We start from the raw sequence: 26976 nt of genomic DNA on the forward strand, positions 1-26976 counted from the left end.
TGCTGTGTTGTTATATGTCATTCGAATTAGGTTTTGCTTCAGTGCATTTTATTCAAGGATGCAGCCAATCAAAATCTAGTACTTCTTCGTTTAACCGAAAGCTTCAGAGAAAGGGAAGCTTTATTCGATGTTTTTCATCTCTTGCCTTCCACTCAGAACAGTGATTCCGATTCTCCAGTTTCACTTTCAGTCATCAGTTTCGGTATAGATTTCTTCAAAAGTTATAAATAATGTGTGCAGATCTATTACACATCGAGCAAAACATGTGTGAATAAGTATTGATTTTGAAAAGATTATTTAACCCTCCAAAGATATAAATCATTGAACGTTGCTTCTGAAATCTTTTCTCGAATAATAATTATTGCCTAATATTTTCAGTTTGAATAACTCAGCATAACTAGCATCACTAGCAAAAGCTTCCCGATCCGCTTTCAGCCCGACCAACCGAAAGCAGAGTAAAAAAAAGTCGAACAAAGCTGCTGTGTGCGGACCAGCTTGTGGAGGCAGTCCTAAATTTTCCACTTATTTTCGCTGGAATTTAGAGAAAGGTGTCCAAATTTGCTATCCAGACGCGTGCCACAGTTGAACTCGATGTGAAAAGTGAAAAATTAGTTCGATTACCCGGTAGGAAGTGTGAATTCGGTGCAGATTTTGGAAGTGGTGTTCCGGCGCGTTTGCTAACCTCAAAATCGTCGCTGGTTTCGTTCGTATCAAAACAGAGGCGTTGCTTTTATTTTGGTTTGTGTTTTTGTTTTCCTTCCTCTTTGACAAACGCTCGGCGCTCGAAACGAAAAATGAGGAAACGCTCGATGTCGGTGTTTGTGGCGAGGGAGAATAATCGCTTGTCCAAGAAGTTCGAAGGCGGTAAGTTGCTTTCTGATATAATAATAATTTATGTATATGAATTGTTTGATTTTCAAGGGATTTTTATCCATTTGTTGGTTTTATTCCACATTTCGATAACTAGTTTCATATTATCTTCTTCCAGTTGCCTCCGATAACGAAGCACCGTCGGATTCGGAAAATGAAGAGCTGGCCACGGAGATCCACCTGGAAGAGACTAAGGCGGAAATCGACGACGACCTGTCGGATGATTGGAGCAGGCATGAGTACGAGGTCCTTGTGGCACAATTAAAAGGAACCCTTCCGAAGAAGGACCTGCGCAAATGGAAGACCAGTCTGGAGGCGGTCGACTGGAGTTCCATCAAAGTGGGCAAACGCCCCACCGAAGAAGTGGAGCGGGTGGCCAAGGAAGTCATCGGCAAAGTCAGACGTTTCCGAGTGCTCAGTGAAATGCTCGAAGAAGTGCCGGATGTCGTGAGTAAGAAGCTATGCGCCACACGGCCCAAACCTCCCCTAACGGCGTACAGTTTGTTCGTGAAGGAGAAGCTGCCCCAGCTGCGCGAGGAACATAAGGATTTGAAGGTTCAGCAGATATTCAAGCTGATTCCGGAACAGTACAAAGCGCTGTCGGCGAAGAAACGGCGCCGCTATGAGTCCGACGCTGCAAAGAAGAAGGAGGAATATCATGTCCAGTTGGCAAAGTTCTAGTGAGTATTTTTTTATATAGGGCTTTCTATACAGCATGTCCACAGGACGTATAATCGACCATCACTGAGTAAGAATTGAGAGGGGTACTATAATAGAAGATATCAAATAGGTAAGCAGAAGGGTGTATAGTTAAAAAGGCCTTCCTTAGCCGAGTGGTAAGAATGTGTCTGGGTTCGATTCCCAGTCGATCCAGGATTTTTTCGTAACGGAAATTCCCTTGACTTCTCTGGGTATAGTGTATCATCGTACCTGCCACACGATATACGAATGCGAAAATGACAACTTTGGCAAAGAAAGCTCTCAATTAATTACCGAAAGTGCTCATTGAACACTAAGCTGAAAAGTAGGCTCTGTCTCAGTGAGGACGTTATGCCAAGAAGAAGATATGGAATGACCCTTAAGCCTAAATTGCGTACGAGTTCTTTAATCTTTCTATTTCACTATCATTTCAGCGAGGAACACCCGGATCTGTCCCCCAAGAAGGGATACAAGCCGAAGAAGGAGCCGTTGAAGACGCCCTTTCATCTATTCTACCAGGAGCGACGAGAGATATCTTCCAACATTTCCTTCCAGCAGGCACGGAAGGAATGGGAAGAGCTTCCAGTGAAGGATAAGGTTGTCTTCATCCAGCGATCGTTCGAAGTCCAGGGCAACACGGACCTGAAGTTGGTGAACAAGAAAGAGATGGAATGGCTGGGCCAATCTCTGGGTAAACCCGAGTTTTGCGGTCGTAACAGTTACGAATATTATCGGCGCAAGATGAAGGCACATTCAGGCAAAGAGCACGAGGCGAAAATCCGAGAGGGCTACAAAAATTTAACCGAACAAGAGCAGGAAGCTCTAAAGGAAGAGTACCAAGTGGCGCGGGCTAAGTTCGTCAACCAGTACCGAGAGTACATCAAGAAACTACCAAAGGAGAAACAGCAAGCCGAGATCGATTTCCTCTTGACCATCTCAGAGAAGAAGACGGCGGCGGCAAAGAAGGTAAAATCCGAGAAGGCGAACGCTGCCATGGACGAAGATCACTATCTCGATTCGCCGGAGGAGCCTCCGGCTGCCGAATCGACGACAATCAAAAAGAAGGTACCAGCTAAGATGAGCACCAAGGTAGCGGCCATCAAGAAGGAACACAAATCGGACAACTCCGACGCCGATTCGGTTGACCATGCGCCCCCCTCAACCAAAAAACCCACCAGAACTGCCACAGCTCCGTCGACCCCCGTCGCTTCGGTTGCTTCCCCTTCGAAACGGAAGCAAACGCTCAGCGTCACCAAAACGGAGCCCCATCCGTCGGCTTCCTCTTCGGACGAAGACGAAGAGGAAGTGCGATCACCAGCTAAACGGCCAGCGGCATCCCCGGTCAAGAATGGCAAGAAACGCACCTCATCGGAGGACCAATCGCCTGCAGTGGCCACCAAGAAAACCAAAGTCAAAAAGGAACCGGAACAACAGGCGACCAAATCCACTCCCAAGGAACCGGAGAAGCCGCCTCGGTGAGTACAATCTAACTTGATTGACTGAGATAGCATTTATTTAACCTATTACGTGTTATACTCCTCTCTCTCTCTGATACACCGCTTGTAGAATGCCTAAAAACAGTGCTAAGCGACATGCTAAGTGATGTGTTCCATCCGCGCGGTAAGGAAGAGCGTTCTAGTTTTGTGCCATTTCTAATTTTATGATTGAAGAATTACGTTTTCGTTATCGGTTTTTTGTTTTTGGACGTTTTGAACATACAATTTCGGCTATGTTCCATATTATTGTTTGTGAATTACTTAATTTGTTGATAACAAATATATCTATCTGTTGACTACGACTGAATTGAAGCTATTTTGAATTGAATTGAATTTTTAAAGAGGGGAATTCTGCTCTCAAATCTCGGATGAAAAAACGTAGACGTCATATTCGTTCTTCTGGGTATCACGAATTCTGATTTAGAGCCGGAAATGCTGATAGACCCTGGTTGTTATATTTTTAGTTAAGTACCTGTTGATGTTGTCGAGCCTACAATTCGGGAAGAACACTGATGTGGCCTTTTCCCAAAAAGGCCCCATTTCTATATTTACTTGAAACCGAGTTGAGGCCTATTAAACAAACATCAAAATTGCAACTAAAATTACGAAAAAATGTTTCAAATTTACTAAGCAGATACAAGTTATACTTCAGCCGCTCCGCTCCATGTATTATTTTACACAGCGATAGTCTCAACAGCGAACATAATCAAATTTTTCGTCGGGTTCCTGTGGAGTGATGTATTTTGTATCATACTACCTAATAATACCTGTGTCAGCATGTCTGTACTTCACGACTTATTCGTGATCAAACGTCAACATCCCACCGCAAAATCGCTAGTGTTTGGAGGTGATTTTAACCTCCAAATTGCGAAATCATCACCTCCAAGTTAGTTCTAATACCCTCCGTTATATGAATTATGGTGGCGCGTCGATCGTCGCAAGTTTCTCGTTAAACAGTCAATTGATAACAACACGATTTCGTTACAATTACATGAAACATAACGTATAATTGAAATATTACTTCAATTGAAGAAATATTTCCATATAATTGCTCGACGACACTCTCGCTTAGCACATCCATTGTGTTTATCGATGACGATGATTGAATAAATCACATACTTAATCGACCGCACGAATCTCCTCTTGCTGCAGAGATCCCATGTACCTTGCTTTACCACGTAACACTCTTCTACACTTCAATTATCGTATTTTATCATGAATATTGAATGATTTTCAAAAGGCCACATCTGAAGATGATGAAAAAACAAGCCACAACTAGAAGGCCTCAACACATTTTAGAGTAAACAAAGGCGTCAACTCACAGGCCTCATCAGCGTCGGCGGCGTCTATGGGCACAAATGAAAAGGGCTGTATAGCTTTTGGTGAAATAAAAGCCTCATTTCCTTTGACTCGTTTTTTTAGCAGGATTTTTTGCTAAAATGATAGTAATGAATATTCATAGCTATAAATCAGTTTATCCATCGACTTTCTGGACGATAAAATAACATAAAATACTTAAATTCCTAATTTAAATTTGATTTATTGTTTGACAAAACAAGATTGCATTTTTCTCATTGTTTATTTTTTGGAAATGAGGCCTTTTGAATTGTTAGTCTTGAGTTCTTTGTAGCTCGATCGAAAGAGCACATTTTTCTAAGTGTAACACGATTTTATTGCGCTTTAATATGTTAATTTTGTAAAAGTAAATGATTAAAAAATATTTCATTACGTCGACTCAATGACGTTTCAATTTACATAATGACAGCTCGCCCCGAAGTAAAATTTGTCGAGGGGTGATTCAAATGCGATTTACATACTAAATTCAAACGTGTTTTAAAAATAGTTCCAGAGCACGAAAAATTATGAAACTTTGGATTCTGGCTCAGTTTGTAACGTAGAATCAGAATATGTAAAAAAAAACAGGATACCCCTAAACAAGCCAATTTTAGCAGATCTAATATTATTGATCAATAACGGCGCCGGCCAAGTCCTTACAGTCAGTTGGGATGGGGAAGGAATGTTAGGGTGTAATGATTGTTGCTTCTAAAGACCGAGAATACCTCTGCATCTCCACAATTACCACGGGAAGGGTGCAATCGTTTCTAGGTGTCCTTTGATTGTTTTGTGTTACCGCATTTGCTGGACGTTTAGTAGAGATTTGCATCTCAAATGCAAACAGCAATACTAATACATGTTGATGACTTTTATTGCGAAAATTTGTTCAGATTTTTCAAAATAATTCAATGAGCGGTGAATGGAGCATGAGCGGTGAATGGCGTCCATACGGTACGAATGTCAGTAGAAAGAATTGCGAAAATAATATTCAGCAGAGAACCAGGTAAATGGAAGGTGACTTCGTGAAAGATCACGTATATGCTGTCTGTACGCAGCTGAAGAGGACCTGGCGCCCCCATATGTTCGGGGTAACCGAAGAAGTATCGCCCAAGACCGACGAAGATGGAACTATACAATACGCCCGGTAATGGCGTGACGCTGCAATCTGACGGATTAAGCACCATTTCAGTTTTCAGCACATTTTTCACTATCAAACACAAACCATTCTTCTTCTTTTCTGGCGTTACGTCCGCACTGGGACAAAGCCTGCTCCTCAGCTTAGTGTTCTTATGAGCACTTCCACAGTTATTAACTGAGAGCTTACTATGCCAATGACCATTTTTGCATGCATATATGGTCGGCGTTAAGTGACATTTTAACGCTCTGTAGTTTTCGATCTCGTTTAAATTTTGTTTCAATATTTCTACACGCCTTTATGTTACTTTCAAACAATATAATGTGAAGTGATAATCATGAAAACTCATAATTCAAACCTCTAATAGAACGATTTTTTGATGGATTATGTGTACTTGGTCCACTCTGACTGAACATTTTCTTGGAAAATAACAATCACTTAATGCTTGCATGGTCAAATTGGGTGCATATCTCTAAGATAAACAGATTATCGAGACCCTTCGACACCAGTATCGTAATTTCTTAAATAATCCATATAGTAAATACCAATATCAGTGGCAGCTTGAAATTAAGGATTCGCAGGATCAGAGCATTGAAGACCAGAAATATTCAAATATGCGTTCAGTCAGAGTGGACCAGCATAGCATAGCATAGCATAGCATAGACTGACTGTACATGTCAATGGTTGCTACTCCGTGATTGATCGGAACTGGTAAGAATTGCACTGGGATCCAAATGAATAAGGGATGGGAGTTTCCGCTTACTCTCGAAGTGCAATTTTAGCAGATCTAATATTATTGATCAATAACGGCGCCGGCCAAGTCCTTACAGTCAGTTGGGATGGGGAAGGAATGTTAGGGTGTAATGATTGTTGCTTCTAGAGACCGAGAATACCTCTGCATCTCCACAATCACCACGGGAAGGGTGTTTATTAGTGGGGGAGGAAAAGATCTGGGAGTCACCTTTGGTCGGTGATGCGATCCATGGACAAGGGGGAAATATACGACTTACATTTAAAACTAGTTTTGTATTTTTGTCTCGAGAAGTTTTTAGTAGTAGATTCAAAAAAAAAACGTCAACATCTATAATATCGAACAATTCAAAAGAAGTTTTTATTAATAGCGAAAACTGAGAATTACATTATATATTTTAAATCATATGAAACAGCAATAATGCCGACACTTGTAGTGACGAACCATACATAGTTTGTTTGAAAATTACATATGAGTATTACTGTGCATTTTTGTCTCGAGATGGTAGAATTTTTAAAAAATACGTCAACATTCACAATGTCGAACATTTCAAAAGATATTTTTAATAATGTAAAAAAGAGAAAAATATATGTATATTGAAATTGTGTAAAACAAGCATAATGCCGACACTTATAGTGACGAACCAAACAAAGTTTGTTTTAATATTACACAAAAGTTACACTTTCAAGAAAAAATGTGTTATCATAAGCATGAAACGAACTCACCAGTTGGTAATCCATCCTCGACTGAACACACATATCTCTTCGCAACACAGTGCGAACAGAAAAACTTCTTGGCGTCCCAAAAACAAACCGTTTTCACGAAGCACTATCCAGCAAGACGCGCGAAAACAGGGAAAAAAGAAAATCTCCGACGACGAAAACACGCGCGAAACCGAGAACAAAACCTATCCGTCGACGCAACAACGATCCATCCTGCTTGGGCTTCACGGAGCACTACCCAGCAAGACGATTGAAAACAGGGGAAACAATTTTCTCCGACGACGAAAACACGCGCGAAACCGAGAACAAAACCTATCCGACGACGCAACAACGATCCATCCTGCTTGGGCTTCACGAAGCACTACCCAGCAAGACGCTTGAAAACAGGGGAAAAAATTGCGACGATGACGAAAACACGCGCGAAACCGAGAACAAAACCTATCCGACGACGCAACAACGATCCATCCTGCTTGGGCTTCACGAAGCACTACCCAGCAAGACGCTTGAAAACAGGGGAAAAATTTTTCTCAGACGACGATGAAAACACGCGCGAAACCGAGAACAAAACCTATCCGACGACGCAACAACGATCCATCCTGCTTGGGCTTCACGAAGCACTACCCAGCAAGACGCTTGAAAACAGGGGAAAAATTTTTCTCAGACGACGACGAAAACACGCGCGAAACCGAAAACAAAACCTATCCGACGACGCAACAAAGATCCATCCTGCTTGGGCTTCACGAAGCACTACCCAGCAAGACGCTTGAAAACAGGGAAAAAAAAATTCTCCATCGACGAAAACACGCGCGAAACCGAGAACAAAACCTATCCGACGACGCAACAACGATCCATCCTGCTTGGGCTTCACGAAGCACTACCCAGCAAGACGCTTGAAAACAGGGGAAAAATTTTTCTCAGACGACGACGAAAACACGCGCGAAACCGAAAACAAAACCTATCCGACGACGCAACAAAGATCCATCCTGCTTGGGCTTCACGAAGCACTACCCAGCAAGACGCTTGAAAACAGGGGAAAAAATTTTCTCAGACGACGATGAAAACACGCGCGAAACCGAGAACAAAACCTATCCGACGACGCAACAACGATCCATCCTGCTTGGGCTTCACGAAGCACTCTATGCGTTCAGTCAGAGTGGACCAAGTGAAAATCTTGAGTACCTACCAAAATATGCTGGCTGAATAAGCTGGTCATGCCATACATACACCATAGAACTATCGTACTGCTTTTTATTGCTTTTCAATACTTGGTCCGCTCTGTCTGCACAGAATTTGTTGCAATTTCTGACCACCCATCCGAATATGGTAAATGATCAAAAATCAAATTCAAATGCATGGAATTAAGTAATATTCATAAATTTTTATTGATGGATAAGAAGAAGAATGATTCGATGTCGGAAAATCTGAAAAATCTTCTGAAATGTTTTTCATTTCCTGATCTTTTTAGCTGTTATGGTAACACAGCGTAACAAAAATGACATGTTTGCGTGTCTCAAGAACCAAATTATGTGTCTCTAGAAGATTTGGGGCTGCTGAATCTGATGCCGTTCTCAGAAATGTTCCAGCACGTCACAATTTTTAGCTACAGGTCGCCAAAGTTGTACAAAACACTGCTTTTATTAATGTTTACATTAAATTTAAAGTACAATTTATCATACTTTTTTGTAATCTAATCCACCAAACATGCAAAATAGAACTTGAACTTTCATTTCAGACATAATTTGATTGAAATCGCGCGATTAAATTTCGATTAAACCGATTTTTTCAACATGCTTGCAGTCTCCATACAAAATTCTTCGTTTCTTCTATATGGAAAAATACAACAATTCTCTAAACCATCAAAAAATAACTTTTCCGTATCGAAAATAATACAAACTTTGATGATAAGTATTGTTATACACATAAAGTTTGAATTCAGTGGCAAATTAAGCCAATATATTACCTTACAAGCTGAGAAACTTGCATGCAAGTTGGCTGAAATAGTCATTTTTTGCATTTTCAACAGTCAATATCTCAAAAACTGGACGTGCTATGATATTTCTGAAAACGGCAATGGATTCAGCAACCCTTAATTAAGTAAATAGCGGTATTTTGGTGCTGGAGACAAAAACGTGTTCCGCAGTGTAATAAGCACTTGGTCCATTCTGACTGCACACTTTATCGATTTTTGTTGATCATCCAAAGTGAATTTATTACATATCTCTCGCAGTTCACAGCATTCTTCAAATATGATCAAAGTGTAATGGAGGTAAGGTAATTTCGCATCTAATGAGAGAATAATCCAATTTTCCCAAGTTTTGTACTTGGTCCACTCTGACTTAACGGCGACCATATCGTGTGGTACGAAGATACTCTATGCCCTGAGAAGTCGAGAAAATTTCCAACCCGAAAATATCCTCGACCGGTGGGATTCGAACCCACGACCCTCAGCTTGGTCTTGGTGAATTGCTGTGCGTTTACCGCTACGGCTATCTGGGCCCATTTTTCGTTATTTTACAGATATTTAGCAAAATAAACTGAAAAGTGAAATGTCGCTCACATCACTTCGTAATATTAAGGCAGATCTTGTCCCGCTTTACCCTTCTGTGAAAATGTGCTGAACGTTTTAGTTTTACAATTGAATAGATTTGAAAATTTCGGCTTTATGTGGTTTTAGCCTTTTGTAATTCGACCTTTTGTGGTAGATCCGTTTGATCTTGTGATATTGCGAGCGATTTCCATTCTAAAAGTTCTAATTCCATATCGTATTCCGTGGTCTATTACCTGGGATAAACGAGTTTGTGGGAAATTATCGAGCAGGCTTCGTGACGGTTGATCGACAACATATCCTACAAGCTTTTTTTTTAAGGATTACTCCCTTTTTGATTAATCCCTAAGTATTTATTCAGTATATTCCTTCAGGAATTCTTACATAACCATCGGTTTTGGCCAGCCTAAGAGAAAATGTCAATAAAAATTAAATGGGAAGCCGTATTTATACTACAAATATGTCAATGCAAGCTTTCAATCCATATTATCTGTGTAAAATATCAAAACTGAGCTAAAACCATTTTTTTCGCTTTGAAAATCCCGTTGGTCAATATAGGCCAACGAAACCAGTTCCAGCCAAAGATTTAACTTCGGTTCCTAAATTGGCCAATCGCATTGATTTCTCATGAGAGTGGCCAAATTAGGAGTGCCCTGGCTAAATTAGGTGTATGGGAGTTAAAATTATAAGGAAAATTAATTGTTTTTTTTTTTTATGTTTTGAATCAATTTGGACGAGTAAATGAATGTAACTCTATCATGTGAATGTAATCTACTGAACACAAAAGGTTTCATGCTGATTAGCTATGTAAAACGGTGTATGGCTACAACTGGCGTATGGCCAAAACCGGTGCTTCTACCTTATTTAATTCTGAGACTACTCCAACAGTTTCTTTAAAATAAATTCTCTAGGACTCTACATAAAATTAGTTTGAGGTTTCCATTAGGAAACCTTACAGCATTAATTCCGATTATTCCCAAACAAAGTTCTTAAGATATGTCGTCCTAGGCTCTTAGTGATTACTTTGGGTGAATATTATGCAAGCTTCGCTAGGTTTTTTGTTCAGAAAATCTTCAAAACAGTTCACAAATAGTTTTATAAGAGATTACTCTAGCGTTTCCCTTACAAATGCCACCTAAATATTTTTAGGAATCTTTCCAATGATTTCTGAAAAGTTTCCCTGGAGATGGATCCTGGTTAAATTGGTTGAAGACTATTTTTAGAAATTTCCTGATAGATCCTTTAGTACCTATTCATAAAAACGTTTTTGGAAGGATCCCTATTGAAGCTTGCAAATCATATGTTACTGCTGTGATGTAAAATTATTTGTTTGCTTATTCTAAAACTACCCTTTACACGTTTATTATTATATTGTTAATTTAATAAATAAAATATACTCAAAAATGAATAACTAAACGTTAAATTTCATCATATGATAATGTTAAACTAGTTCAAATCACATGCACACTAAGAAAAGTAATATCTTGCTAAATTAGGTACCGTAATCCGGGGTACCATTGATCAGCGGGACAACATTGATCGGTATGACCCTTCTCCCAAAAAGTTTGAATCATCATTTATTGATCGAACATTTTCAAACCATGAATGGTCCCTCTCTTTCTTACATTCATGAGCTAATATAGATTGAGTTTTTTTTTTGCGAAAAGCGCGTTAAGCTCATGCATACATTTGTCATTCTACGAGTGGAGTGAGATGAGAACTCTTGGTCTTGTATGGCGAGGTGAAAATACTCGACTCGTATGAGCTCTCATTTGATTTACACGGTATGTCGAGTGTTGTAAGCTTTCCATACGAGACCGAGAGCTCCCTACTTCTCACCACCCGTAGGCAGTGGTGGAAAAGTTCCCATCACGAAGCACTTCATGAGTGTAAACCAACACAAAATAAACATAACAGACTCGCGAACAGGCTTGGTTCGCACCCGCTTGCTCGGGAGAATATACTAATGGTAAGCTCCATCGAAGTTAATACGCCAATCGCGTATTATCCTCGATTTTACTATAGTATAAAAGAAATAGCGAAAAGTTCGCGAACATTTACTCGCGAGTAACCGACCAAGGAGTGATTTTTTAAGGGTGTTAACTGACAAATCAATTGTATATCAATCAAATCGACAGTAAGCTATTAGTTTGCAGTCAAAAACTTATGAAAACCAAAAAACTCGGAGGGAAAATAGCTTTTTACCCAAAAGCGCAGTTGACTTTGAACAGTTCCGAACACGTTCACCAATCACTTTAGCTTTGTTTACTCGCGACCACGACAGACGCGAGTATTTCAGCACTCTGAAGCTCGCGAGCGGTTTGTTTTGTTTTTGTTCCGGTTCAGAAGACATGTTCGCCACTTTCTATCACTGCTGGTAGAATAAGCCCAAATATCTGGAGAATATCCTGAAAAAAATCTCTAAGAAATCCCTGAAGTTATATTGGTGGAAAGTTACTTAATGAATTCTTGAAGAAGTCCTTAGCAAAAATCTCAAAGTAAATCCTAGAAATCCATGGATAAGAAAAATTCTGGATGAATCTCTACAATTGAGCAATTACTGAAGCATTTCTGAAGAAACTCCTGGAGGAATGTTCAAAGGTTATCCCTACAGAAATTCTTGCAGAAATCATAACAAACTTGAATGAGTTACTAGGAATAAAAGATATATTGATTGAATTCTTGAAAAAGCCTAAGGATGTCTTTGATGAAATCCTATTAAAATCAAAAGAAAAATTATTTAATGAATTGCTGGGAAAATCCCATAACAAATATACTTCGAATATACAATGCTCTGTTTAAAATATTACTCAGTAGACGGATCGATTACAAGAGATTGTAGTTGGGTGAAGTTGAGTTATCTATAAGAAGGCCGACTGCAGAAGCACGTAACCCTAGCGACAATAATTTGTAGTCTGTGATTAATAGTTCTATTGTGGAGCGCCCCAAGAGGAACGCGACTTAGATAGGCTGTTGCCAACGAAGTACCTGGTAGTAACCGGTAGAGAAAGTGGTGGTGGCTGCTTTGGCTGTGGATTTGAAGCAAAGCTAAACGCGAAGCAGATAGTGTGAATATCTACAATACGTCCGAAATCGATGATATTGCGCCACAGTGAAGAAGAAAAGCGTAAGTATAAAGCTATAAAACGGTGAGAGTGACACAAGTTTTGCCAAGGCGAAGAAAAGACAAAATAGGCAACACAATCTACTCGACAGACGGATGCGTTCAAATTTGGCCCCATTCTTCTTCGGGCGTTTTTTCCCCCAACTGGGACACATCCTACTTCTCAGCTTAGTGCTTCTATGAGCTTTTCTACAGTTGTTAACTGAGAAACTTTTTGGATATTGTTCATTTTTGCATGTGTAAATCGTGTCGCAGGTATGAAGTATCAACTTTATGCCCTGGGAAATCTAGAAAATTTCGAGAAATGTTCAAACTTTTAAAAATCTTCGACTGGTGGGATTTGAAACCACGACGAGCATAGGTTGGCTGGATAGCTGCGCGTTTAACGCTACGGCTATGTATGCCTCACTATTTGGTTAAAGTCTCGTTAGTTCAATATGTATTGCATGAAATTCACAACAGGTCGTGCTGCCTTTTTTTTAGTTTTTGGCTTGACAAAATTTGTGTTACTCCCTTCCTCAATCTTACAGTTATAGACTTATACGAACCTTCTGACATACAGGGTGTCCGCACATTATCCGAACAGCAAAATATTGGAAAGATGATCTTGAATTGAAAACAATGAAAAATGAGTACCTTTTATAATACATCTATATGTTAACCCAAAACACAATTTAAAAAAATCCCGAAATGATTGCTTGTTACTGAGATAAGCAAATGTATTTTTTTCGGAGACGTTTTTCCTGAGGGCCGCTAGTCATACTGAAGATGTGTTATCCCTAAAACCTAAAAGAGATGAATTCAAATGTCCTATTATTATTTGAAGCAATCTACAGGTTAGTGACTTCAAGTTAGACTGGAAATAGAAAATTATACGGTTCAAATCCAGTGAGTTCTATGGACATTTCTCTTCCGTCATGAAGTTCGAAAAACAGCTCTCTTTAAGACACCTCAATACATTTGGGTTGGTTTTGCAATCATTTGAAATCGGAAATGTGTCATGTTCTTAAAAATATAATAAGCCAATGTTTCAAATCATGCAAGAATATTGAATTTGTCATGCTTGATTGTACAGAGCCATGTCTTCAAATTTTGTACGGATAATTTGCGGACACCCTGAATACCTGCATTATCCGCTTGCAATCCTCCTTGACCGACACGACGACCTAACTATCTAATCAATACACCCTCATAGCCACTATTCCACTAACGATTCGTTTCTTTCCACTTGCAGCGATCCCGAAGAGTTCTACCGCCAGCGCATCTACAAGGGCAAAGTGGGCAAGCACAAGGAATCTTACGCCAATCTGTCGTCGGCGAAGAAGCGCGAGATTGTCGAACAGCTGAAGGCCGCCCAGAAGCAGTACATTGTAGACTTCGAGCTGTTCCTGAAATCGCTGCCCAAGGAGGAGATCCGAAAGTATATTCAGCAGAGGGCGAAAGAGCAACAGAAGGTGGAGAAGACGGAAGATTCGGACGATGACGATGACGACGAAGATGACGAGGAAGATGGAAGCAGTTCTGGGGATGAGGATGACGACGAGTAAAATTATCTAGATGTGTGCCAGTGCCTGTTTTTTTTTTCTTGTTCGTATTATAGTTTGATTGAATTGTAAATGTTTGATAGTGCGCAATGTTCAAATTGCGTCTGATAGACTTTAGAACGCGTTTGGAAGATTACCTTTTTGTTCCATACCTTTTCCCGAAGCGATGTATGTTTTACTATTGAAATAACAATGATTATATACATTCTATGGTAATAAAAACCTTTACGAAATGATCAGGGGCGTATATTGTAAATTTAGTTCTAAAGAACCTGCCCTAAAGTCCGATCCAGACCATTGTATTAAGAAATCTTTTCCTTGCACTTGAAGATGATAGTTTGGTTCTTTAAGGGGAGACGAAAATCAACCTTTCAAAGCTGTCTTGTATTGTAACATCAGACGTGTGTCCTGTGTTGGTTTCGTGATGCTCAAATAAAAGCAAACTTTGTTATAAGAAGTTGACAAAAGCGATCATTCACATTCGTCCGAATCACAAAGGTCAGAATTAACGAATCTTATATAAGAGATTCGTGAAAACTGACATTACTGTCAAAGTATGAGCCAATTGAGCAGCGAGCGCTGCCTGAGCGTGAGCCTACGAGCATGTGTTAAGATTTTTTTGTTAGCGGGTTGTTAGGCAGTCATAATCAATATTCCCTTTTATATTCCTTTCAAAAGTTACCTGTTCTAGATGAAAAATTGTTATGCCAAACGACTTAGACCCGTTTAGTTTGATTTTTTTGTTGTTTTATTTAAATTATTTCGGTGTTTTTTTTTTTTCTAGTTTTCATGTTACTGCAATATTAGGATTTTTTGGGTTGTATATTAGTTTTGAAATGTTGCTCTAGGGTCTATAACGAAAAAAAAACATTTTTACAATAAAGGGCGAACTCGAAATTATTGCGACACCGAAAATGTCATGTCAATTTTCTTATAATGTTTAAAACCAAACCAAAATTTCAGGGTAGTTTTATACATATATTTACTTCAAAAATCATAAGAAAAGTTAATCGTTGGAGCCTTGAGTGTAAAATTGAAGGCATTTTCGCTTGATGCCCTCCATCTAAGTCTTTACAGTGTCATCCGGTACCCGTTTCTCAGTTTTTTTTCCATCTTCTTAACATGTCCTTCTCGTCTTTGACTGTCTTCTTGCTCTTCCGAAGTTCCCGCTTCATTATTGCCCAGTACTGCTCCACCGGGCGCAGCTCCGGACAGTTTGGAGGATTCATGTCCTTTGGTACGAAATGGACAGAATTGGCCTCATACCACTCCATGACACTTTAAGAATAGTGGCATGATGCTAAATCTGGCCACTTTTGCAAAATTTGATTGTAGTTTTAAACATACTCTAATAATCCCTCCCCTAAATTTAATATAAAAAGTGTAGTCAAAATGGCAAAGCTTCGTCGTGCTGCTGCAAGAACGGTAAAAAGCGCTCATCAGGCTAGTTCCTCACTAAATGGTAAAGGTAAAGGTAAAAGGCACTTCTCGAGGCACTCAGATTTGTAGATCTCGCCATTTACTGTGCCCTTTGTCACGAAAGGCTCACTCCTCAGTCCGCAAGAGCAGATGGCCTGCCAAATGAGATATTTGGAGGCGAACTTCGACATTTTCCTCTTCTTAAATTTGTCGTCCACATCAAACTTGCTCTTGCCCAGGAATTTGCTTAAAATCGGCTTTTATACACGTTTCGTCGTCCATCACACAGCTTTCGTGCCCGAGTTTTAGCCATCGATTGTTGCCGCTCATCGCGGTTTGGGAAGTTCTGTACCTTGTGTATATGTAGTCCAACTCTCTTCTTTGCATTCTGGACGTAGCTCTGCGACATGTCGATCTTTTTAGCCAAATCACGGCTTGAGACGTTGGGATTTACTTTAATCATCCGCTTCACCTTTCCCTCCGTCTTTTTGTTCACCGGTCCCGGTTTTCTTCCAGCTCCTTTGCCGTGGTCCAACGTCAATCACTGCTGGAACCGCTTCAACACTCTGGAGACGGTTGAATGGTGAATGTTCAACTTTTTTCCCAACTGCCGGTGCGACAGGTCAGGAAATTTCAGGTGTTTGGAAAGAATTTGTTCTCTCGACTCGCGTTGGTTCACCTCCATTTTCGTTGAATCGAAAAACACGACTTTGAGTTTGACAGCATGTAAACAATAGGGGAAGGGGTGGTAAAATGAACACCTCAAGGAAATCATCTAGTTTCTGATATAAAAACGAGGAATTTGTGTAGTTCTTTCGCACAACATCAAAAATAGGGATGTAATCTACAGTGCTGTTCTGAATAATAGCAGCGCATGTCGATTTTCATACAAAATGCTCAACTTTGACATGCTGTAGTTTTGTTCCCTTTCAAGCAATCGAGTTGAAATTTTCTCCACAGAACTACAAATATGCCCAATTTTGTAAACACAAAATTTAAAAATTTTCTAAGCCCCTGCCGGAAAGTGAGATACTAGGTGAAATTGTTCGAAAAAATAGCAGTTTTAAAAATTTGAATTTCGGCTTGACATTATAGTTTTAAATTGTATATCACTTACCATTGGAACAATCTCCTCCTACTTATCAAACCTACACCTAAACCGAAAATGTTTAAAATATTTGTAGAAGAAAAATTTTAAAATGAAAAACTGCTATTTTTTTGAAAAATTTCACCTAGTGTCTCACTTTTTGGCAGGGACTCAGAAAAAACTGAAATTTTGTATTTACAAAATTGATTATATTTGTAGTTCTGCGGAGAAAATTTCAGCTCGATTGCTTGAAAGGGAACAAAACTACAGCATGTCAAAGTTGAGCATTTTGTATGAAAATAGACATGCGCTGCTATTATTCAGAACAGCACTGTATAACAGCGACATGGATTCAGACTAAAATAGCTTAATTTTCACATATTTTCATCGCTTTCAAAAAGCGATGGAAATGTTCATTTTACCTGCACTATGTGGGTAAAATGAACAGCGGTTGGTGGTAAAATGAACACCACGCAAAAAACTTGAGCAAAACAAATATTTTTCATTGCCCCACCGAAAATACATCCATTAGTGATTGTAACCCATTCAAAAAGAATTCCAAAGGTATCAGATTTGACATCATATCATAACCATATTCATCTCACTGAAAAACCTCAAGTCGTCCGAGCTAAAAGTTACGTCAGTGATAATTTTCAAACGATATTTTCTAAAATCTTAGTTTTCGTTGATATTTTCAATGCAATTGACCTACGTATCAACCCGAACACTCAGATTTATGCTCTAAATCGTCCGTGCGTGATACAAAATCATCTAGATATGTTTTTTCTCGGTGAAAGGCACGATGTTCATTTTGGGGCTACCCCGTTTGGCATAAATTCTTTTGGCATATAGCCATTTGGCATAAAGTCGTTTGGCATAATGGTCATTTCGCATAATGGTCATTTGGCATAAAAGAAAAGAAATTATAAATTTAAATAGTGCTACTTAAAAGGAGATCTGGTGATCAAAAGAAGGGAAAATCGTAGATGAAAATGTTTGTAGTCGTAACGCCAACGTAGGAAAGAAGGCAAAATTGTCAATGACAATGTTATTAGTTACAATGCAAACCACTAGTTTAACAACGTAATGAGAAAGAACAGCCTATGACCAAAATAAGAGAAAATCATATATGAGAATGTTAGCAAAGGTAACGCCAAAAACATAGCAACTCAGTTTTCAATGCTTATGCCAAATGTCCATTATACCAAATGACTATTATGCCAAACGACCGTTATGCCAAATTATTTTATGCCAAACGGCTTTATGCCAAATGACTTTATGCCAAATGGCGTTCCCCCGTTCATTTTACCACCCCTGTTCATTTTTCCACCACTTTCCCTACACATCAATGGGAAAGTGTGCAAAATTTGGTTGACTTTTACCCAATGGTAGACAAGTTATGCCCTGTTGAATGTGTCGCAATAACAGGGTGTCTACTACCTGGAAAATCCTGGAATTATCAGGGAATTTTATTCAACCTGGAAAAACCTGGAATTCTCAGGGAATTTCGGCTCCACTCAGGAAAATTATTTTGAAACAGTAATAGATGGTATAAAATGTCGTTTTTGTGACAAAAAATGTCCTCAATTTAAAAAATTTTCGGCTGCGCCGCTATAAAAACTCTAGTTGACATGTTCAGTCTTTTCAACGATTTTTAATTAATCAGCGTAAAACATATTTAGACAAGGACACTTAAAATTAGCAAATTGGTAAAGGCAAGTACAGCTCCAATTAGGTGTCGTTCATAAGCAGTTGATAAGTTGAAAAAAATCAACAAATTTTACAAAAATGTTATTTTTGTCTATTATACCAAAATAATACTACCAGCTAGTGACCAATCAATTATTTTTTTCAGCTTAAACGGATGTTTGGTTCTCCAGATTCGTGCTCTTGAAAATTTGAGGTTTGACTTCGATTCATCTTCTTCTTCTTCTTCTTGGCATTTACGTCCTCACTGGGACAGAGCCTGCTTCTCAGCTTAGTGTTCGTATGAGCACTTCCACAGTTATTAACTGACAGCTTTCTTTGCCAAAGTTGCCATTTTCGCATTCATATATCGTGTGGCAGACTTCGATTCATCTTCACCTTAAATAAAAATCGCCTTTTTACTGTTTATACTAAAAACAAAACCGATAATTGTTTTTTTTTTTTTAAGCGAAAAATACTTTGAAATTTATTGTTCAATAAATTTATTTTCAAGGATACTTTTCATTTAAAAAAAGTTGTTTGCCAACTAAAATTGACTATTTGGGTATTTTGAGGGATTTGCTCATCCTGGAATTATTTTTTAAAACCTTGAAATCTCAGGGAATTTCATTTCTGTAAATGAGTAGACACCCTGAATAATTTCGTGTTCGCCCTTTATAGAAGTTATGTCCGCGTTACAATATTGTCCTCGAACTCAGCACTGCCGATCTGTTACCAATTCATTTTGTTTCCACTAACCTCTCATATAAATGATCCTTAGTAGTAAGGTACCGTGGGGCAAGTGGGTAATGGAATTCGCATAGTTGAGATTCTTCCAATTCTAGAGACTTTAAATTGAAACAAATGAGATTGTGTACATTTTTTACCTTGTCTCCCAGCATATATAAGCAGCATGCTGAAATTGATTTTTATGAAAAATTGAAGAAAAAAATACAGAAATAGTTTTTGAAAAATTTCTCCTTACTTGTCACTTGCCCCAAAAGTGGGGCAAGTGAAAAGTTTACCGTTTTAAACAATAAATTCAAAAACAAACAGTTATATTCACGATTTCTATTAGCTTTAACACTTGTTAAGGCTTCCCAATGAACAATAACATAAGTAAAATGTAAACAAAGAAAATGTTATTCTTTTCACTTCAATTTTCTTCTGTTCAGTTATGTTAGTTGAAATGATTCGACAACATTATAACTGCAACATTTCCAATGTTAGTTCTCACATCATGGGACAGCAATTGCAATTCTGATCTGTAGAATTTCCACCGCTCGTTATTTGTTTTCAATAAAATTGAATATGACGTCGGATATCTCTTCGGAAGACATAATTTCTTGGACCGGAATCCTTCAATTAAGTATTTACAACCTTTTTAATGTGGATAGATTTATACCCCATTTTTATGTTTTGAACTAGCTTTACATAGACATTCCACGAGATTTCCGTGTGTTCTCTAATATTGCAACTTTTCAGTCAACTTCTTCCTTTTAATTGGCTGCCCGAAGTAGACATATTGATATTGTAATGTTTGACAACATCTTTTAGAGAATTTCCATGATTTCTAATACTTTTGACGCTTGAGTATAGTGCTTCTTGAATTATTAGCACGTTATGTTTTTCTATGATAATTGCGAACCATGTTTACTTATGGCTACTTAAAGAGAAAGCACAAATTGAATCTCTAATGATAAACTTTTCACTTGCCCCACCTGATAAGAAAATTGACGGTGTTTAAATTTAGTTATTTTTAGGTCTACGTCGAATTGATTCTAAAACTTTTTTTTATTGAAGTTCGAAACTGTCACAGAGAACAACTAAGAAGTGGTACAGGAAATTATTTTCCGCAACTTTTTTCCACTGAAATTATTAAAATAAGATTGTACGCCGCCAACTTGTTACGGAGTAACAGTTGACAGGTTAACAATTTTTCACTCTATTATGCAATAATGGCTTAAAAATCTCAGAAATCTTTTACCTATCGTAATGTTCTCAATGACCTCAAAGGTTTACGCATGAGTTTAAAACGTTAATTCACATATTCAGTAAAATATATCAATTGTTTTCACTTACCCCATTTACCCACTTGCCCCGCGGTACCTTACCGTCAAACATTTCAAATGCATTACAGATTTCAAGCAGTGTATAAACTTTTGATGAAGTATGCATATTCTCAGATATTGAGGGGGTGTCCATTTCGCCCCGTATGTTTATTATGCCCCTAATCCCCCTACCTAACAATTATTCAAGTAGTATTCGATGAAATGATAATAAACTCGGATTCTGTCGGAACAAGTAGGCGCCATGCGTCCAGTGCGCAAATCAATCATAGTAGTCTAAGTTTTCTTTTGACAATAAAATTTTCACTCCCCTAACGACCATCAAACAGAATAGTTTAAGGCTGAGTAGCCCGTCATTCGTTTTGGCAACAATGATGACTTTATGTTGACTTGAAAAAGTATCACTGTACGCGCTAACATACATAAACTATGCTGATACTTTTTCAGCTATGTCAGTGCAAAACCAACTGATTTTCTTTGATTCGGAATCATGAGATGAATTAGCAACAATAATCAACGACGCATACAAATTTCAATGACGGCCTACTTCACCTTAATTTACGGTTGTGGGCCCCGTAGAAGAAAATTCAAGATTTTTACAAGAAAATGCATGATGTCCACCGAATAGAGCAGCCTCGTATCAATTTCAAATCTTCGGCAGCCTTCCGTCTATTGGGCGGCTCACCGGCCGGGACAACTTGTCCACGTGGAAATTCGCCGTGAAGACTTTTCTTGAATTGGAGGATTTATGGGAAGTGGTCAAGCCAGTGCCGAATGCTACGTTACCAGCTATTGACGAGCGGAAGTATTGAATAGCTCGTGCAAAAATCATTTTCCTCGCGTATCAGGTAAATTACGTCCATGTGAAGGATGCGAGAACTGCTCGAGATTCGAAGAAGTTGGAGGCAGAGTTCGAAGACATCGAACTGACACGGCGAGTCGCACTCCTGCGAAAGCTTATCACGACCAACCTTGCCACATGTGACAGTGTGGACAATAGACCATTTCCGTCAGATCTAACCCCTAGTTTTTGTATTTTTCTTCAGAAAGACAATCATTTTTAATGAATATTAATGCTTTCAGATTTTGTTTATATGCACTCCTGATTTTCTTGCAAATTTTTGAAAAATATATACTCACCAGAACGTTCATCAGAGACGATAGAAGGTGTGCAAAATTGTGTGAAGGTTTCAGGCGAACACTCCAGTTCGTTTGAATCCCGCTGGGGACTACGACAAGGTGATGGACTTTCGTGCCTGTTGTTCAATATTGCGCTACAATGTGCTATGTGGAGAGCCGGGCTTAACAGCACGGGTAAGATTTTTACGAGATCCAGTCAATTTGTTTGCTTTGCGGATGATATGGTAGTCATTTGGGCTTGAAACGTGGACGATGCTCGAGGAGGACCTGCATGAACTAGAAGTCTTCAGTGCTTAGGACGATATTTAACGGTGTGCAGGAAAACTGTTTGTGGTGGCGAAGGATGAATCACGAGCTCGCCCAACTCTACGGCGAACCCAGTATCCAGAAGGTGGCCAAAGCTGGAAGGATACGATGGGCAGGACATGTTACAAGAATGCCGGACAACAGCCTTGTGAAGATGATGTTCGCTTTGAATTCGGTTGGTACAAACAGGCGTGAAACGTAGCGAGCTAGGTGGGTGGATCAAGTTCACAACGATGTAGTGAGCGTGGGACAGAACCAACAAGGGAGAGATGCTGCCACGTACCGAGTATTGTGGCGTGAAATTGTTGATTCTGTATTATCTTATCTGTTTAGATGTTAACTAAATGAATAAAAAAATGATTTGTCTTAGAATAATTCACAGTCAAAAACGGCGTTTCTACAAAAATTGCTGAAGGTAAAAAACAAAATTTGTCAAAAAACTTCATGTGATGCTTCGTAGCAATTTGTGTAAGTTTAGTGTTCGTCAAAAATGGGTGGATCACCATTGCAACGTTATTCGCAGTAATGCAAGTTTCACTTTTTCAATAAATACGAACAACCGTGACTAGTCCGCCCCTAACTGATACTTTCTCCCACAGCACTATCGCAGAGTTCTATCGTCAGCACAGTTCCAAGGGCAAAGTGGGTGAGCTCTTGGTCCCCTACGAAAACCTGTCGCCGGAAAGCAAACGCGACATATTCGAGCAGTTCAAGGTCACTCACAGGCAGTTCTTGAAGAAATATGAGACGTTCCTGAGATCGTTGTCCAAGGAAGAGTTTGCTCAGTACATACAGCAGAATCAAAAGGACCAACAGGAGGTTAGTTAACTAGTTATCTGAATAGCGTATACACTACAGAAATTCTAGTAAAAATATCATGGTAAATTCATATAACGAAACGTTTCGAACATATGGTAAATTTAGTTTTTTTTTTGTGGATATATTTTATGGATTGTTAAGTATCATCAAAAAATGACTACAAGATTATTTAGTATAACCAGAATTATATCCCTTCTTTCCAAATATGCATGTTCTTGATGAGAAACAAATTATGGCATGTCCATTATGTCAAACGGCGTTATGCCTAATGACCCAGACCTGATCCAGATACACCATAGCTCGTACAGTATTTGCATGGTATTCAAACCATTCAATGTAATGTTAACTTATCGTTTTAAACTGTAATATATTTGATTGCTGTTTCTACCATTCACTTCTTCTTTTTTTCTGGCGTTACGTGCCAACTGAGCCTGCTTCTCTATGAGCACTTCCACAATTATTAACTGGGGACTTTCTTTGCGGATCATTTTTTCATTTGTATTGACCTCAATATTTGCTACAGTTACCAAAATACGTGACCCTTAATTTACCAGAGCGCACCAGACATCTGCCTTCTCTGACAGTCAGTTCCTTTCTCTTACAGCGATCCCGAGGAGTTCTATCGCCGGCGCATCTACAAGGGCAAAGTGGGCATGCACAAGCAGTTGTACGCTAGACTTTCGCAGACGAGGAAGCGCGAGATTGCCAAACAGCTGAAGGCCGCCCATGAGCAGTACATTGTCGACTTTGAGTTATTCCTGAAATCGCTTCCCAACGCACAAATCCGAAAGTACATTCAGCAAAGGATTAACGAGCAACAAAAAGAAACCGAAAGGTCCGGATGATGATGATGACGGCGACGAAGAAGAAGAAAGCAGTTTTTGGGAGAGCGAATATTTTAGACTTATGTAGATTTATTATTTGATTATACGTTATACGATTTGTTTGAATTTGTTAATGCCTTCTGCTTCATTTACACATGATAGACTAACTGTGTTTGAACAGAAATCTTTCCTATTTCATACCTTTACGATGCGATGTATGTTTTAATAGCAGGATAAATTTGATAATATCCTTTCTGCGATAAAAAAAAACTTGAAAAAACGCTGTCTCACGTTATTTTTCTTCTTCTTCCGAAATGCAAATTTTATCAAAAGCCCGCGATAAGTCAGAATGCTGCACCCAATTTTTAGGAAGCAGAAAAATTTCGCAAAATTTTGATATCCGCCGTCGTCATTGTATGACCTTATGTAAAGACATGTTCTATTACCTTAGATTTGACATCGTGAGTCATCCCCTTGTCTATCGTCTTCAGAGTTTTTTCGCTAAGTGTTCCTTGAATTTGTTGAGTTGTAGTAAGCCATGAATTTATAATATCCCAATAAATAATTCTCTGTTCAAACCTGTTCACAATCAGACCTTTCAAGTGTCTTTACTAACAGGTTATGGGCCACATACACCATAGCTACGGTTGCTAGTTATTGAACAAAGCATTTTTGTTTTTCACTATGCTGAATCCCAGGGAAGGTGGCTCTGGATTACCGGATGGATCTCATGTTTAAACACCCAGAACAACCCAGCGATTCACAAGCAGCGTTACCTTGCCCATTACGAAGAGACTTCGAAGACGAGAGAACTACACTGCCCATAACTGCATATTTGTAACATTCGACAAAAGTAGGCATTGAGTAAATGGAATACCAAGTGTGCATTTTAGCTAGCCTTATGTTCGATGTCCGTGTGACATGGGAACATTTCCAGAAACCTGGAGGAAATTACCAGAACCCCAATCAGTGCCGTCGGTGCCAAAAGTGGGGTCATGGTACAAAAATTTGCCGCATGGATGCTAAATGCATAATTTTCGGAGGTTCTTCTCACGCTAAGGACATATGTCCAGAAGATACCACCAAATTTATATGCTCGAATTGCGGGGGTAATCATAAGTCCAATTTTTGGGCTTGCCCTTCGCGAAGGAGAGTCGTCGAGGCTCGTGCCGGGCAGATGAAAGATAATATCCGTTACGATAACGGTCGTTTCCGGAATTTACCTGGTAGAGTATCGAACAATGCTCATTTTTCAGTTAACGATCGTTTGATTAGGAATCATACCAACTAATTTTAATCCGTCGGGTAGCCGTTCGAATCTTCTAATTTCGAATGTATCTACCCACGAAAAATCCTTTGCCGATATCGTAACAGGTAATTTGAACTCCTCCCCTATTCGTACTATGAGTACCCATTCTACTTGTTTCAAATCAAATGGAAAAAACCCTACCGCCACAGGTAACTCTCACTCCGCCTCTTCGTCTACCGAAAATTCTAATGGGAAATCATCAGATAATATACCCACTTCAAGTGACATGTCTGCCTCTGATTTTAATTTTCTAACTGAACAATTGAATCTAATGATTGGTGCAATGTTCAAAGCCACCACTATGACTGAAGCAGTCCAAGTTGGTGTAAAATTTACAAATCAAATTCTTGTTGGATTACGTCTTTCTAATGGATCCAAATAATAATTTAAATATTTAAAATTGGAATGCTCGTTCCTTGAAAGGTAAAGTGGACGAGCTGTTTAATTTTCGCACAGCTAATAACGTGTATATAGCAGTTATTACTGAAACGTATTTGAAACCTGGATCCTAACTTTTTTGTTCGTAATGATCGACTTGATTGGGCATGTGGGGGAGTTGCACAATCATCATTCATAGGCGTATAAAACATCAACTGTTTTCGTCATTTGAAACTGAAGTTTTTAAAACTTTAGGTGTTTCAGTTGAAACACAACTTGGTAAATATACTTTCATAGCTGCCTATTTGCCTTTTCAATGCCCTGGACAGCAAGTTAATTTGCTCCAAACTGACTTGGGAAAATTGACTCGCAATAAGTCAATTTGTTTTTGTCATTGGTGATTTTAATGCCAAACATCAGTCATGGAATAATTCTCAAAGTAATTCCAACGGCAGAATTTTATTTGATGAGTGCTCTTCAGGATATTTCTCAATTCAATACCCTGATAGCCCTACATGTTTTTCCTCTTCTAGAAATCCTTCTACGATTGATTTGGTCTTAACCGACTCTAGTCATCTTTGTAGCCAATTGATTACTCATGCTGATTTTGATTCTGATCATGTCCCTGTTACGTTTCAAATATCCCATGAAGCGATTCTCAATCCTATCAGCTCCACTTTCAATTATTTTCGAGCCGACTGGAATATATATGAAACATATATTGATTCTAATATTGATGTTAACATTTCCTTACAAACTAAACTTAATATTGACAATGCTCTGGAAACTTTAACAAATTCTATTATTGGAGCATTGAAATTCCAAAATGTGAAGTAAAATTTGAATCCGTGATTATAGACGATGATCTTAAACTCTTGATCCGTCTTAAAAACGTGAGGATAAGGCAATTTCAACGCACTTGCGATCCTGCTATGAAAATTATATGGCAGGATTTGCAGAAAGAAATCAAAAAACGTTTTGCACAATTCGGAAACAAAAATTTTAAAAATAAGATTTCTCAATTGGAACCCTGGCTCTAAGCCCTTTTGGAAATTATCTAAAATTTTGAAAAAAAACTCAGAAGCCAATACCGGCATTGAAAGAGGAAAACAAATTATTACTAATTAAGCCTGATTTGCTACTGAAAAGGAATTGCTAAAGAAATTTCTCGCCGATTCCTTGCAGAAATTTTCTACAGCGACTCCCATTTGAACTGACATTTCTTTTCAACTGCGTACTGCGATCAGAAAAGAGCGCATTCTTGATCGATTCCTTGCAGAAATTTTCCATGCATCAAGATAGGCCGAGAAATTACTTGTCAGCAGCGAATCAGGCTTTAATTGCGAAAAACTTGCTATGCAGTTTGAAAGCGCGCACAATTTTAATGTAGGACTTACTAGTCCAATTGAAAATCAAGTTTCTAAGGACTTCGAAAATATTTTAAATCAAGAGAACGTTTTCGAAAATGCCTGGGAGACTGATTTGGAAGAAGTGAGAACTGTTATTAAAAAAATCAAAAATATGAAAGCTCCTGGCGATGATGGAATTTTCTACATTCTCATCAAGAAACTTCTAGAAAGTAGCTTATCATTTTTAGTTGATATATTTAACAAATGTTTTCAAGTAGCATATTTTCCTGACAAATGTAAAAATGCTAAGGTTGTTCCAATTTTAAAGCCAGACAAAAATCCTGCAGAAGCTTCTAGCTATCGTCCAAT

At 38.7% G+C, this 26976-nt stretch overlaps 1 protein-coding gene across 3 annotated transcripts; it reads left to right on the forward strand.

The window, feature by feature from the left end:
* The first annotated feature begins 440 nt into the window (after positions 1-440).
* On the forward strand, positions 441-23697 carry LOC5569735 (nucleolar transcription factor 1-B). 3 transcript variants are annotated; one of them, XM_021853086.1, is made up of 5 exons: positions 441-864; positions 989-1550; positions 2004-3044; positions 22528-22747; positions 23352-23697. In XM_021853086.1, the coding sequence occupies exons 1-5, from the start codon at positions 795-797 to the stop codon at positions 23421-23423; spliced, it is 1965 nt and encodes a 654-aa protein (XP_021708778.1). In that variant the 5' UTR covers positions 441-794; the 3' UTR covers positions 23424-23697. The 3 variants fall into 3 exon arrangements, with proteins under 3 accessions (XP_021708778.1, XP_001652960.1, XP_001652959.1); XM_001652910.2 differs by lacking the exons at positions 22528-22747; positions 23352-23697 and adding exons at positions 3136-3189; positions 13912-14080; XM_001652909.2 differs by lacking the exons at positions 22528-22747; positions 23352-23697 and adding an exon at positions 13912-14460 and having other exon boundaries at positions 442-864.
* Positions 23698-26976: the final 3279 nt, after the last annotated feature.

Source organism: Aedes aegypti, chromosome 3 (assembly GCF_002204515.2).
Source record: "Aedes aegypti strain LVP_AGWG chromosome 3, AaegL5.0 Primary Assembly, whole genome shotgun sequence".
NCBI classification, from domain to species: domain Eukaryota; kingdom Metazoa; phylum Arthropoda; class Insecta; order Diptera; family Culicidae; genus Aedes; species Aedes aegypti.

Coding starts and splice junctions, on each gene's coding strand:
- LOC5569735 (XM_001652909.2), top strand. CDS start 795: ATGAGGAAACGCTCGATGTCGGTGTTTGTGGCGAGGGAGAATAATCGC. Junction 1,551..2,003: donor GTCCAGTTGGCAAAGTTCTA/GTGAGTATTTTT, acceptor CTATCATTTCAG/CGAGGAACACCCGGATCTGT. Junction 3,045..13,911: donor GAACCGGAGAAGCCGCCTCG/GTGAGTACAATC, acceptor TTCCACTTGCAG/CGATCCCGAAGAGTTCTACC.